This window comes from Pezoporus flaviventris, unplaced genomic scaffold (assembly GCF_033815535.1).
Source record: "Pezoporus flaviventris isolate CSIRO_AGI_PZ_B2104156 unplaced genomic scaffold, CSIRO_AGI_Pfla_v1 ptg000030l, whole genome shotgun sequence".
NCBI lineage: Eukaryota > Metazoa > Chordata > Aves > Psittaciformes > Psittacidae > Pezoporus > Pezoporus flaviventris.
In genome coordinates, this window is record NW_026892578.1 from 8510263 (window position 1) to 8525444 (window position 15182).

Genomic DNA, 15182 nt, shown 5'->3' on the forward strand with positions numbered 1-15182 from the left:
CATTTTTATCATGTAATTAACTTTTTATTTCTTCCCTTCACAATCTGTTTTACTGCCTGCTACAACAAGGAGTTGTGCAGATGAACAGACCTCAGTGAATCGGTGATTACCTTGTCTTTGATTTTATTTGTAGGGGTGACTATTCCAAGACATTGTATTAGAAAACAAAAAGCATAGAAAACAAGAAGAGGTACAAGGCATCTTGTGTTAGGTACTTATGGGACATATGATATTGATGCAGCTTAGTTGTTCATTAATAATAGAAAATACATCTGGGATAATCATATTCAAGTGGAGACCAATTCGTTCAAGTATCTTTGGTTACTATCTCTCAGTGATGGAGTAACTTTCAAAGACAATATATAAAGCAATCTTCATCTGTGAGAACTTATTTCTAGCTTTTCATATTTGAATCAGTTGTTTTAATCAAAGTGCTAAGTTCCTTATTTTTATACCTCTGCTTTCCTGCCTCTGCAAAGGAAGGACAGAAGGGAATAATCAGCTACAAATTTTGCCCTTCCTGAGTGATGCTTGCTGGGATTTTCATTTTTGTTCAGATGAAGAACAGCTGACGATGTCTCTGCTTCTCTCTCAATGTTCACTGACTATGGGACTGCTGTGTGTGATAAATCAGAAGAAAAAGTATTTTCTGACAGGTACACTTTCAAGCACAAAACAGGATACTGGGCAGAGAAGTTCTTTGCACACTAATCACTTCTGAATGCTTTAAAAACCAGCCAGCCAAACAACTCACCATTTCCCCAAATTGTGGTTCTGTTTCACTTAGCAAAGCTAAGAAGGTGCTTTCTCAGCTGAGATTTTGCTGCAACTGCTGGTGAATATAGAGCTAGCTTTCATCAGAAAAGGCTGACCAAAACACAGGCTTTCTTTGCTTTTGTCAGGGCACAAAACTCTTCCTGATGTATCACAATAACCAAGAACTACAAACTGGACTCTGAATATGTATTATTGGATGTTTCTTGGTTCAGTCCAACAAGCTTAAAATAGTAATTATTTTCTCTTGTAGGTTTTTTTTTCTCCATTTTCCAATCCACTGCTGTGTTGCAATTTAACAAAGGCTAACACAAAATTAAATTATAGGAAAAAAAAGTTTCAGAAAAGAACAACGATCTCCTATGAATACTTTAACATGCACTAGTGTAACCTGTAAGAGAAAATACACAGGTCACACAGACAACTGTATCCTCTGCATGACACCATGGCCTCATATAAATGAAACATGTTAGAACAAACTCATGGTTTTTGTTTACCACTAGTAATTAAGAAGAAATTCCTCCTTTGGGCTTGGAGGAAACAGAGGTGATATGACTAATGTATATACACATAGGTCACAACCAAATGCACAATCTTTCTAAAAGCTCTTTTCAAACTGAAAACATCAATAAAAGCTGTTTTTTTTTTTGTTTTTGTTTTTGTTTTTAAACTCACAGCTATGTACAATTTTACAAAGTTTCTTTAAATATAGTTCATGCTGGCAAGTCATCTCTTTGCACAGAACTATACGTATTTTACTGCATAGTCAGTCCTCCTCTTTTTTTTCTGTTTTTGTTTTTAATAATAAAATTCTATTTCCCCAATCTGGATTACAGGTTCATATGCTGGGTAAAAGCCCATGGTGATGTCTTTGTTTTAGCAAGGGCCATTCATGGTATGGCACATAATTTATTATTTTATTTAAAAAAAAAAAAATAAATCAAAACACCTGTACAGTCACTGGCTCTGCATTCCAGAAGACTCTGCTTTGCTTGTTACACTCAGAACACCATTTTAAGTGAATTCTTCTGGCCTCAACTTTCAATCAAATTGGCTGAGATCTTAAAGCAGTATCATAACAGCAGTGTACACTTTTCACATTTCACAGGGTTTGTAGTTGATCTTTAACATCAGTGAGTTTCTGTGGGAAGGATCAGTAAGAAAATAATGACTGTCCTTCTCTTTAACTTGTTTTTACTTTAGATTTTGACAAGGTGTTCAAAGGATGGTATTATAACTTTTTCCTCTTCTTTCTTTGTTTTTTCTTTCTTCCAAGTGGCTTGTAAGGGTAGAGGGGGAAGGGCTGAGCTATACCCTAGTGGTTGAATGTCCATGGGGCAAATTTGTACTGTTTTGTCCTCCACTAAAGGTGTTGAAAGTATGCAAAGGCTGCATTCCTGTTAATGTGTTTGGAATCATAGTTATGGTATTGGGTGTCATTAACGGGATATCATCTGGGGACCTTCTCAAAGTAAGCGTGTAGTCAGGTGGACAGGTTAGTCTCAGTGTGTCATGGGCCTGCAGCGATTCACATTCATGGTCATGTTCTAGCTGTTTCATTTGCAACGACATAATCTCTTCATTTTGTATGTGTGCTATATCGTTAGTTGTGTTCCTCTGGGGGCTAGGGCGCCTGTGAGTCTCATGACGTCTCTTGTCCTTCTTGTAATATAATGCAGCAAAAGCTAAAATATTGAGGAAAAGCAAGGATGCCCCCACAGCAATGGTGACACTCAGCTCTGTGGAGTAATCTCTCTTGTTTTCTATGAGAACTGTCGTATCCTCTGGAGCTGTTTTATGGGTGTCTTTTGAATGCTTGGGATTGTTGGCAGGTGTCATTGCTGGGCGTTTGGTGGCTGGCCACAATTTACCAGGAGAACGTCGTGTCACATAAGGAAATGATGTCATGTCAGGAGGGGGGACTTTAGTTGTTGTGGAAACATACTGAAATATTTCATTCAGGTTGTGAAGGTGTGGTACGAGCTCCAACCAGAATGCAACTTTTGTTGCTCGGTAGTGGTCACGAACTCGGGGTTTCAGACCGATATGCAGGTAAAGCTGATCTTTAGGATTGTATTTGGACCAGGCCACTTCTTCAAAGCGGTTGGGTTTTGTGTGGATGAACTTTGTGTCCTGTGGAACAGGCTGGTTTGGATCTCTACAGAAATAAAAACAGGCAATATTATACTCTTTAAAAAAACTAAACCAAAAGCAAAACCCCCCAAACCCTCCATCTTTCAGTTATAGTTTTATTTGATAATTAACACAACCTAAAACCAGAATCTAAAAGCCCTCACTAACGTAAAAAGATAAGTTAATAAACAAACAAAAGAAAAATTACTTACTGTACAGTGCATACTAGACACTATAATACTTTTTTATACTAAAATGGAGAAAGGGTTGTGTGTCAGCTCGCAAAAGCTCATCTGAAGTTCTATGTTTCAGTATCAATCTCTGAAGATGTCTTAGAGAGGTACTACCTTTATCCATAGCAAAGGTGTGGGTTCAGCTCTTCTCAAGGTTTGATATTAATTTTTCTCACTTAAGGTACCACTACTTCCACTGCTGTAAGTAGTAAATATGGGCATCTAATCCCTATGGCAATGTTGGAAGTCCATGTGACTGTAAGTATTTACACTAGCTGTGTATATTACTTAAAAAAATTCAAACCATGAAGTAGCAGGGCTAATACATAACTGGGAACTATTTATCTTTGTGTTCCTTTACTGAATTATTAGTCCCCATTTTTGTTCCAATACCTACTTTAGGGAAAAGCCTTTGAAGAATTTGCATGTCACAAATCTTTCCATTATTTGCATTAGTAGATTACTATTTGAAAGTTCTGTGTGCTCACTGATTCTGAAAGACTATGTTTAATGGGTGTAGGACAGTGAGCCTTAATTCTGTCCCAGTTTGTAGAGATGAGAAATATATTACCTGAGATCAAAAAGTTTTATAGTAGTTAAGGAGCAGTACAGATAAGAGTAGTACATGACTCAGAGATTATTTCAAAACTGGTAACCCAAATATTTAATTGAAATTATGCTTTTTCCATCTTTTGCTTTTCTTCTAATAGGTTCAGAATAAAGACAAACGAAAGGCACAAAAACATTTAAATGTGGTTATTGTCTATATATCCTTATAATTTTGATAAACTTTATATAAATATTACTTCCTCTTGGCATGTAAAAAATACAGAAATTTAAGATTACTAATAATAATTTTAATATTCTGTTGTGCACGACTTTGAATCTCCTGCAGCAAAGAGTATGTTATAGAATCATAGAATCAGACTAGTTAGGGTTGGAAAGGACCTTAAGATCACCTAGTTCCAACCCCCTTGCTGTGGGCAGGGACACCTTACGCTAAGTCGTATCACCCAAGCCCTCGTCCAACCTGGCCTTGAATACTGCCAGGGATGGAGCATTCACAACCTCCCTGGGCAACCTATTCCAGTGCCTCACCACTTTTCCTCCTTTCCTTCTTTTCCTAACAGGAAAGAATTTCTTTCTTATATCCAACTAAACTTCCCCTGTTTAAGTTTTAACCCATTAGCACTTGTCCGGTCACTACAGTCTCTAATGAATAGTCCCTCTCCAGCATCCCTATAGGCCCCCTTCAGATACTGGAAGGCTGCTATGAGGTCTCCATGCAGCCTTCTCTTCTCCAGGCTGAACAGCCCCAGCTTCCTCAGCCTGTCTTCATACGGGAGGTGCTCCAGTCCCCTGATCATCCTCGTGGCCCTTCTCTTGACTTGTTCCAACAGTTCCATGTCCCTTTTATGTTAAGGACACCAGAAATGCACACAATACTCCAAGTGAGGTCTCAGAAGAGCAGAGTAGAGGGGCAGGATCACCTCCTTTGACCTGCTGGTCACGCTTCTTTTGATGCAGCCCAGGATATGGTTTCTGGGCTGCAAGCGCACACTGCCAGCTCATGGACTTTGCGATACATTATACTGAGTACATGATTCATTTTCTCTGAATTACTTTGAGAACTTTCCATTCTCCTTTCTATTCCCACATGCATTAGTTTATTTTCTGTGAAAATGATTCTAGTGTTTGCCTTTTCTTCCAGTATACTCTTATGCATGTCACAGGAATACCAAGACCCACAACTACAGATTTGAAAACATTTGGTTTCTTCTTTCCCCATTTTCAAAAGCTCATGAACACGACTGCCTACTTTAGCATTCCTCTGCTGTTCATGAATAGCTATTCCTTGGTTCTTCAACCAGACTGGTAATTTGACTTTAATAATCATATGACTCCTGTATTCATCTGTTTACCTGACAGAATTTGTCTTAAAGTTTTTGAGTGAAAGTATGAGGATTTTTTCTATACAATTTTGGTACTTTGGTTACTTATACCTGTGGGTTTAGGAGTTGTTTTTTTGGGGGGGTGTTTTGCTATTTTTATTTTTTATTTTACTGGATCAAAGCTATCTATCTCTCATTATATGTAATAAGTTAGCCAAATTGTGTTAATTCTGAATGAAAATTGCACAGTAATTGCTCATTCTAGTCAAAGCTCAAGGAGTAATATCCACTTCCAAGAAGTACAGCAGCAGCTGTGTGCTGCTACTTTGAGGGATTATAACATGCATTCAAGAAGGAAATAAAAGTATGTCTTTTGTTCTTAAAGAATGGACTGATAGAACTGGCAAATCCAGAGGAGAAGATACTGGACCCGTTCAAACGTATCTATTACTGTATTACCTTGGCATTCAACACATAAATTCTAAAACAAACTAAAAGTCAGCAAGACTATAAAAATGCAAAGCATTTTTTTTTCTTTACAGAAACTCAAAATCCATCTTATGTTCTCCCCATTTGTTATCCTGGTTCACAGCACAAAAGACTCTGGGAAGCGTCCTACACAAAACATGCAAATTAAACTAGCTCATGTGAACATGACTGTTCACATGTATTAGTTGCACTACATACAGAGTACAGGAGATGAAGAAGCTGAGCACTCATTTCAGTGAGCCAGGCTGGACATGCACTTTTTTTTTTTTTTTAATGGCCCCATAAAAGTGATAGCAGATGATAACTTTAGCAATTAATCTTTTAAATTAGCATTCTCTTCCCCTACAAACAGCCTACAAAACAAGTAAACATCAACCTCCCTTTTCTTTCCCTCTCTTTCATTCTCTACCTCCATTTCTCCTTTTTAACTATAACTGTCAGGAACAGCCAATTATGCTGCCACCTCCTCCAAACACGAGAGAGAAAACCACATTATATGAGCGTAGTCTTGTATTTCAAGATTTGTTTACATGCCTGTGTGCAGGCATGAAACTGTCTGTTGAGCAGAAAAAAAATCAGCAGGCCCCACAGCAAGTAATTTTTTTCTGAGGGTTTTTGTTCTGAGGGTTTCAGAATTCTACCACTGGCATGAGTTCTAATGTTGATCACTTAATAACTGAATAAATGGTCTGAATATTCTCTCTGAAATTGGAGGATAGGTATAGAAATAATTTTTTCTTCTTACAAGAAGAAAACTAGCAACTGTAATAACTAAGTCCGGTGTTAAATAAAGGATCTAATGATCCATGGATCAGTTTTACAGAGTAATGATAATTCACCGGAAATATTCAGTAGATATAAATAAGTGGAACTTTTACTTTCCTTGGCCCTCCTCCTATGTACGCTGGACATAATTCATAAAATCATCACGTTACAACTTATCACAAATTAAGTCTTTTCTTTAGGTAGCTGGGCAGTTTATTCTATTATGAAGACCTTTCCAGTATTATAGATAGGCATAAATTACAGATGTACATACAGCCATTTCTCCTACTGAATCAGCTGTTTGGCAAAACTTTTGATCTGTTACTTTAACGTCAAATTTGCTTTTTTTAGCCTGTCACATCACCTTAGTGTTTGTGGGTATATCTGATGCTCAAGTGTGCAACTGCAGAAAGAAAAGGCTGCTAGGAAACCTCCCTTTCAAAACCTGTTGCAATCATGCTAATCCAGTAATGAATCTGATAGGAATTGGATTACTTACTTGTTAGCAGGGGCCTTTTTTTTCCTTCATCCTATTGCTACAATAAGACTGATGATTATTGTTGCTCATTTTGCTCTCGGATTATTTATTTTTATCACATTTAGAATTCAATTTAAACAGTTGCTCCATCAAAAAAATGCCCCATCATGCAATAATTGAACTTGTCATCCATATGACAGAAGACCAGGACAAGAAGTCTTTCTTGTATTATCTAGCGTATTTTTTAATTAATGTGTAGAATCATTTGACTTCACTAACCACTTTTTTCCCTGCTTTCAGTCTGCACTAATTTTGCTCAATTTAACATGTTGCTATTTATTGACGTTTAATTCATAACTCAACTACAAATGTTATATAATCAAAGCTTTAACAGCTATAAATGTTGTGTATTCAAAGGATTGACTTTTTCTCACAAGATATAAAGTACATGTGTCTTCAATGGATGATGACTGAAGAGCAAAACACATTCCTGATCACAAGGTGAATTAGTAACTGACCTGAAGGGCAATTGAGGGAACTGAGTATTTCATATCTGGTGATACTGGCACAGGAAGAATGATGGGGAATCTTAAGAAGTTCACGCTTATCCTGGATTCCATATAACTTGTTAAAATACCATTTTAACTACTTCTGCAACAGTGTTAACTATCACACAGGACAATGGAACTATCACACTAAAGCATTTTAAGTGTTTTATTCTTTTCATCATTTTCTAACTGCATTGGAGAGCAAAATGTCATAACAGTTACATATTGAGTCTGTCTCCAAGACACTGAAAGACCCCTTTGACCATTTATTTTCTTTCAGCAGTCCTCTTTTTCTCCATATGGGGCGAGAGGGGAGAAGAAAAAGAAGAGAAAAAGAAAAAAAAAAAAGAGAAAAACTCTGTGGCATTTCTTCTTGCTTCTACTGATTTTTCATGTTGTCATAATATTTATAATGGTACAGCCATTTCTGCCTGAAGCACTGGTACACAGGCGTATTTTCCCTTACCTCCTTTCCTCACTTATCACCAGGTCCCACTGTTGCCATGCTCCCAGTCAGCTACTATAACTACTAAGGAAAGTAAACCATAAGTACAGTAGTTTTTTTGGCTAACACAGATTGGCCATTGGAGACAGTTATTTCTTCAGAAAAAACAGTCAAAAAGAGATACAACAGCCTCATAAAGGGCTTCACAGAAAATTGACTTGAAAATACACTTTAATCATTGTGAGTTTAATTGTGCCTTCCATTGGAAAGGCAAACTGAATATAAACCAGACATTCTTAATAGCTCAGATAGGTTTCTACTTCAGAATCAATGGTAGTAAAATAATTCATGAGTATTTATCTGAATTACAAGGAAAACAAAGAAATATCCTTTAGGTCTTTAACTTTCCCATCACCAAACAATGTAGACCTGGATGATTGGGAGCAAAACCAAGAGTACTGTAACTCTTTAAAAGAAGGTAGTTTTTAGAAACCCAACATATGCCTCTAATGAGAGCAGGGCTTCTTATCTACTCTATGAAACTTCAAATCCTTCTTCACAAGAGTGTGTCTGACAATGTATCTGTGAAGGACTGGCACACATCCCCTCATGTTGTTCACTCTCCCCCAGCTGATGTATCTGCGAAGGATCTAACATAGCCCTAACTAACAGAACATTTGAGCATTTAAAATTAGCCTTACATCGAGGATACTGGCAGTATCCTTACTGGCAGTAGACTGAAGTTTAAAGTGCACCTGTTAATGAAGCTCTCATATATAATTTTGCACATAGTGAAATCAAAAGTTGTATTTTCATGTTATTTTTGTATCCCAGATGTAGTTTCTCCCACCTAATCTGTAACAAATTGCTTTCCTATTTCTAAGGCATGTTAGAAATATAGTTTTGAAAGGGCCAAAACACTGTGAGAAAAAAAAAAAAAATCATAAAAAGGTAGAAAATGGAGGATTAGCAAAATGCAGCTTCCAGGTATTCATTTCAAGCACAAGCCACTTGCCATTAAACACTCTAATTGTAACCTCCTGTTTGTTAGCTTCAGTAACTGACTTTAAAGTAAAACGCAACAAAAGCACTGTGCCTTGTGCTATTTCTTTGACACCTAGTGATTTTACAAGCTTAACCTGCCCTCCAAACCTAGCCTTGGCAGTAGGCCCATTAAACAATGTGTGTTTTTTAGCAGCAGGTGGCATATCAGTTAAAAGCCCAGCACAGTTCATCAGAACAATGCACCACCTGAGCTGTAATTATACAGTAAGTACCTGGTTGCAACCTCTGTGGGAGAGTCATCAAGACTGGAAAATTCTCAGAAACATTAAATGAAATAAATAAAACTGCAGTGTTAATGTTCAAGGCCCATCAACAGGAAAAAATGGAGTAAGAAAATCTTTCAGTTAACAGATTTTTCATGTGTTGCTACGGGTACAAACACAGAGCAAGTCGAGCTCTATGAGAATAAGGATGGGAAATGCTCAATTAAAGAAGGGGTGGGGAAAACAAGCAAAACAAAGCCCCCAACAATGCAGTCCTGAACTGTATCAATCTTTTTGAGAGTGGGAGGACCCAAGCGGGCACATGGATTCCAGATTACATGTGGGAGGATAGAGAAGAGAATGGTTATCCCAATGTGTTCCCTGTTCCCTTAGGCTTGAAATGCTACAACCTTCCTTTTGCATTGGAGGCATCACAGATGCACAGCAAATGTAATATGCACTACACAGAACAATTAATCATTGTTCTTATAAACAAACAAACAAAAATGGCAAGTTATCCATTTCATGTTGCTCCTTTCCTTGTGTAAACTGAAATTTTACAGCTAACTTTTTTAATGACACATCTTTCATACCATGTATAAAGAAGCAAGTTTGTAATAGAAGATACACTCCCCATTCCTGTTATCAGCAACAGCAAAGTTTCAGAAACGGCTAATGGCTCTCCCAAAGCACCTGTTGTGCCTTTAGGTATAATATGGCAATGGGTTCACAACCAGAGAATTGGGTGATGACATGTATAGCCTGCTGAAATTAACTTTCAAGTAGCAACAGCTGGAAAGTGCTTGCAGTCATGAGTGATGGTGGCAGCTGGAACTGTGAGAAGCTCCTGACAGTCTCAAAATAATTGCTTAAGTATGACCTCTTATGCTACAGGGAATAGTCATAGAGTAATTGTAAGCAACAGATTGTGGTGATCTTGCATCTTGATAATAATTCCAGTTTTACATATTTGTAAGGATCTGAAGTCCTCTATGTATATGTGTCACTGCATCTATAAAAATAGACTGATGGGATAATCATCTTTCTGAGTGTATGGTACAGCCAGCATGTGGCATTCTCTGTCCATAAACCTCGCTTTCATCCTGAAGTTTGCCCTGATGACTTCCTGTTGCCAAATGCATTTAAATATTCCACAGTTCATTCATTATTGTTGCAGTACTGTGGGATTTCTCCATGCAAAAGTACCTGTTTGTCTAAAATGCAACAAAAGCTTTATTTTTTGCCTTTTAAATTGACCTGAAGCATTTGACTGTTTTCTACTGAATCAATGTCTGAGGTTTTTGTTAAGACTGCAAAATCTCTCTCCCTTGAATGGCATTTGGATTCATTAAAGGCTGCAAGAGTTGCTAAAGCCTCTGACTGTTTCACGCTAGGCATCTCTGATTTTCTCTTATATAGCTGCACACCATTCACTGCAGTGCAGTAAAGCTGCAGTTTCCAGAGTCCAATCCTGCCATTCAACATTCATTGGAAAGATTTACAGCCCCTTTGTGTCACAAGTATCTTTGTTTTAATTCAGTAGCCAAGACTCAAGGTTAAAAAAAAAGAGGCCTTGCTGCTCAAGTAAAACACTGCAATACTCTTCAAAGGAATGTCACAGGAAGAGTACAGAAATTATTAAAAGCACTTGCAGATTAAGCTGCCTTGAGAGTTCTTTCCTTGATATTTACAACACTTTTAGCAAAACATTGATGTCTTATTTTGTTTCATAACCAGAATTAATTTAAAAATTTTAACCTTATCAAAGCAAAATTTATATCTGAGTCTTTTCTTCATTCCAGTCAAGTACTTATTATTGTCATTACAGTCCTCAGAGGGAAAATTCTTTCCAGTGTCTGCCTTTGTGTTCCAATTCGTCCCTGAGTCCTCATCCCTGTGAAGGTCGCTAAAAACACCTTCCATTCTTTTGTAGCTGATAAGTGCTATCTGCCTGACAGCTCCTTCAAGTAGCAGACATGTTGCCTCTGATTTTTCAGTATCTTAGTGAACCCTCTTCTTTCTGAGACATGCTTTGTCTTAATAATTGCCCTATTTTTTGAATAAAAAATACAGTGCATTATTATTCTCACTGAGCTACTGAAAGAAAATAGTTTGAGGGAACACACTAATTAAAAATCTATTAAATATGAATAAGCCCCAGTTACCTTCTGTCTTATGCAAGTACTGCTACAAAACTACTGCAAGATTAGGGTTCAAAGCCACCGCACTCGGATGCTGACTATTTTAGAGCCATGCTATCAACCAAAAGGAATGCTGGGGGTCAAACTTACCCAGTTTTGGCGAAGTTTGTCCAGTATGTCATAACCACTGCACTGAGCATGACATCATTCTTGGAAAAGTTGCAGTTGAACAGTTCTGTGGGGCCAATCATAGGAATTCCAAACACATAAGGGACTTCATCACCATGAGCTGAATCAGCCCAGCTGGGTTTCATTTCACTTTGGCAATGGTGGTAAAACGCATAGAAATATGTTGGAGACCCATACTGGGCATGCAGGTCAGCAGTAGCAACAGCTGGAGCAACCCACTGGTGGTCTGTAAAAAGAGCAACCAGGGTCTTCCGTCTTGTTTCGGGGTTTTCTTTGTCTGCCCAGTCAGTGTACATGAATTTAATGGTCTCTCGCAGTGTATCTTTCCCTTCTGGATAACCATATAGATTGTCCACAAAATTGGAGACAGAAAAGTCAAAGTCATTGGGGGAAACACCATCTTCATTGTCTACAATGCCATCCACAAATTTTAGACCTTCCCCTTGGTTCACGCCCAACATTATATCATAGTTCAGGAATTCCCCTTGCTCCATGAGAATCTGAGGGTCATCTGGAATCACGTCTCCATCTATCACAGGCCCAAAGGCAATGTGGTATGTGGCTGGAGTGATGGTCTGTTGAATGAGTTCTTTGTAATTCTTATTCCGAAGACATTCAACCAAATCAGTGGTATCCAGCATGTCACAGCCCACTTTATCTGCCAATATCCGAGTGTACTTGGCAGGCTGATAGTTCACTGCCCAGCTGGACAAGGCTGTGCCGCTCTGTATGATTGCCTTTTGGAATAAGCCTGTGGGTGCAAATTGTTTAAATGCAAATCCAATTATATATATATATAAAATATATTTAATTATATATATATAATTAAAAGCAGCTTTCACAAAGCAAAGAAAGTTTTGTTTGAACAATCACTAAAGGATGCATATACCTAAATTTCAATTAAATTTCCATATATTCTACTCACTGCTACCTTTTTATAGTATCTCTAAGAGCCTACTAAGTAAAGTATCTCTTGTTCTTGATGCTCACACACAAAAAGCATGATGGTTTCAGGTTACTGTTTCAAGAACAAAATCATGCTTGTTCTGCAGTTTTCTTGCATCTTTAATGGAAGTCCCCTGGCTTTAGCACAGTGGTAGTCCTGTAAAAAATTCTTTAAAGGAGTGGCAGCTACAAGCAATCATATCCTCTTTGCCATGTAAATGATTCTCATAAATGCTCTCTTCAGTAAAGGTCAAATGAAAATTACACACTCTCATTTCCTTCATAGAAGCCACGTATCACATAATTTGAAAAAAAATCTGCTCTGCTACAATCAATTTAATAAGCTTGAGTCTTCTATTCTGACGTTTTTTTTTCTTTACTATTTCAGTTTGTGTGTGTGTGTCAGCATTGCCTATATGCTGAATTAAAATATATTTACTTTTTTTTGGAAGTGTGTAGGATGAGATTCAATAGTTCTTTTTTTTTTTATATATGTACTAATATAAGGAGAGACAAAAGACTGAGTCTGAAGAGCTTTGTGTCAGAGCACTGAAAAGCTTACTGATGAATCTGCTTCATCTATTTTTTCATGGTCAGATCACTAATATGTCCTATTTTATACTTAAGTTGAAATGCCCGGGCCTCTTCTGCACATGGTTTATACTGTCAAGTTTTGTCTTTTTTTGGGGGGAGGGGGAAAGGAGTGAGCGAGTAGAAGGGTAAGGTATTGAGGATAGAAATCCCACACCTCACTTATGAAAGCCTTAAGAACTCTGTATGCGATCACACAGTCCTTGTGGGAAGTTAAATACATTTTTAATAAGGTTATGTTATTATTAAGGAAGAAAAGCATGTAAATACATGTTAGAAATGCAGACAAGAGTGTGTAAAAAATGAAAAAGGTCACTTCCCTTTTCTATTTTAATTAAGGCAAATTCTTTGATAGAAGAGCCATTGGAGTCTGCTGATAAAGCTAAAAAAAGAATACTGCCCATAGCATTTATTGCATGAAATTTCTGCTATAATAGCATCTAATTTTTCACATAATAATATTTATGTTGACTAATACAAATCCAGAATATTAGCTAGCAGGTATTCTACAAAAAATACAGACCTCATATGATTCTAATTCAGCCTACCTGTTATGGCTGTTTTTGTTATACTGTAATGTAAAGGAAAAAAAATAAAGGAAAAAAGTACTTTGCTAGGAGAATTGTTACCTTCTGAATAGTGAGAGAGTGTCAGGAGACTGACACATGAAGCTCCTGCCCCAGATCCAAAAATAGTAACTCTTTTTGGGTCTCCTCCGAAAGATCCAATATTTTCTTCAATCCAACGTAAAGCTTGGATTTGGTCAAGCAATCCATAATTGCCTTTTGCAGCTTGGTCCCCAGTACTTAAAAACCCTATAAGGCAAAAAACAACAACAACAAAAAAAAGGATAATTTTAGCTCACCAGATACAGAGTCAGGTACAGGGTATCCACATATTCACAACACTTCTTCCCATCTTTTCATTTTGTGGGCTTTTTCTTCTTTTTTTTTAAAGGTCACAGTCTTTAGTTAAATGTCTCCAGTGAAGGCATGAAGGCAATGGAGCTCATTCTGTATGCTGTTTGTCTTCAGTTTGTTTTTCCTTACTGCAGAGGCCACATTTGGGAAAAATAATTATTTCCAGTTGGAAATAATTCTGTATCAATACAACAGGACAGACTGAAGATTTTATACATTTGATAACTGCATGTAAGGTGAAAAAAAGGAGATAATTTCTTTGCAAAGAAGCGTTATCTCCAGTTTTTTATTGAAGAACAAGGCTCCATAACACATTAATTTAAACGCTTCCTACTATGGACCAAAATGGTTCTGAACTACATAGCTCTTTAAATTATTGTACTTGTGAAATGGATACACACACTCGCAAACAGAAAAAGAAGCATAAAGAAAATTGTAAATGGAGCAGGAAAAACCCTAGGAAAAAATACACTCCAATTTCACAGAGGATATTTATTAGGAAGATACCAGGTAAATCCTTGGCAATTCAGCCTTTAGTAGGGAGATTTTATCTGAACAAATCAGATTTTCTCCCTTTCCTTGGAAATTGCAGGGAGAGCTGCACTGCTGATTTTTGTTCCTGTAATGCGGTTATCAGGTTTTAGAAACAAAGCATGACACATTTGCTGCTTATCTTGCAACTGAGAAGAAAATGACCAAAAAGGTAGGACTAGGATTCATTTTGTTTTTCTGAAACCACGTAAGGTGAAACACTGCAGTTATCCACGCTGCCTATCATTCACAGTTAAGATCTTGAACTATGTCCAAATTAACACATTAAGCCAGCAACTCACTTTTTAACTCCTACAGACCTTACCCTGTCAGACAACTAGAAGTCAGAAGTCTATTAGAATTTACCTTAAAACATACAAAGTTTTCAAATGGACATTACCGATTTAGGCACTGCTGACAGCTGCTTACCAAGACAAAACTTGGCTGGTGTTTCCAAGCTAATTATCAGTTCAGACAAATTTGCCAGAAGAGGGCCCCAGGACTCTCAAGATCTGCAGTCCTGGAGCAGTTAGAGTCTGCAATCTTGAGCCACCTTAGCCTGCTGTGACAAAACCTTCATATGTTTAGGGAAGCCTACAGTGGAAGCCTGAGGTCCTTAGAGAAAAAAAAAAATGCCTTGCAGTACATTTCACCTGCTTTGGCAGAGGGGAATCGATCTCTTTGCATTGGCTGCAGGCATTTTTTCAGTGATTGGAAGAATGAAAATTCACTAGGTGGAAGGGATTCACAATATAGAGGAAGTGGAAGAAGAGGAAAGGCATGGGAAAAGAAGAAGAAATTAGATGTCGCACATTTCCACCTGTCAGACTTTCACCATAA

At 37.4% G+C, this 15182-nt stretch overlaps 1 protein-coding gene across 6 annotated transcripts in view; it reads right to left on the reverse strand.

The window, feature by feature from the left end:
- Positions 1–1552: 1552 nt before the first annotated feature.
- NLGN4X (neuroligin 4 X-linked) overlaps positions 1553–15182 on the reverse strand; it is a 182027-nt gene continuing 168397 nt past the window's right edge. For all 6 annotated transcript variants that reach the window (XM_061459849.1, XM_061459844.1, XM_061459845.1 and 3 more), the window contains 3 exons: positions 13521–13706; positions 11317–12106; positions 1553–2932 (listed from right to left, as the gene is read on the reverse strand). In XM_061459849.1, coding sequence (XP_061315833.1) covers positions 2083–2932; positions 11317–12106; positions 13521–13706 — 1826 coding nt within the window. In that variant the 3' untranslated portion in view covers positions 1553–2082. The remainder of the gene's footprint in view (positions 2933–11316; positions 12107–13520; positions 13707–15182) is intronic.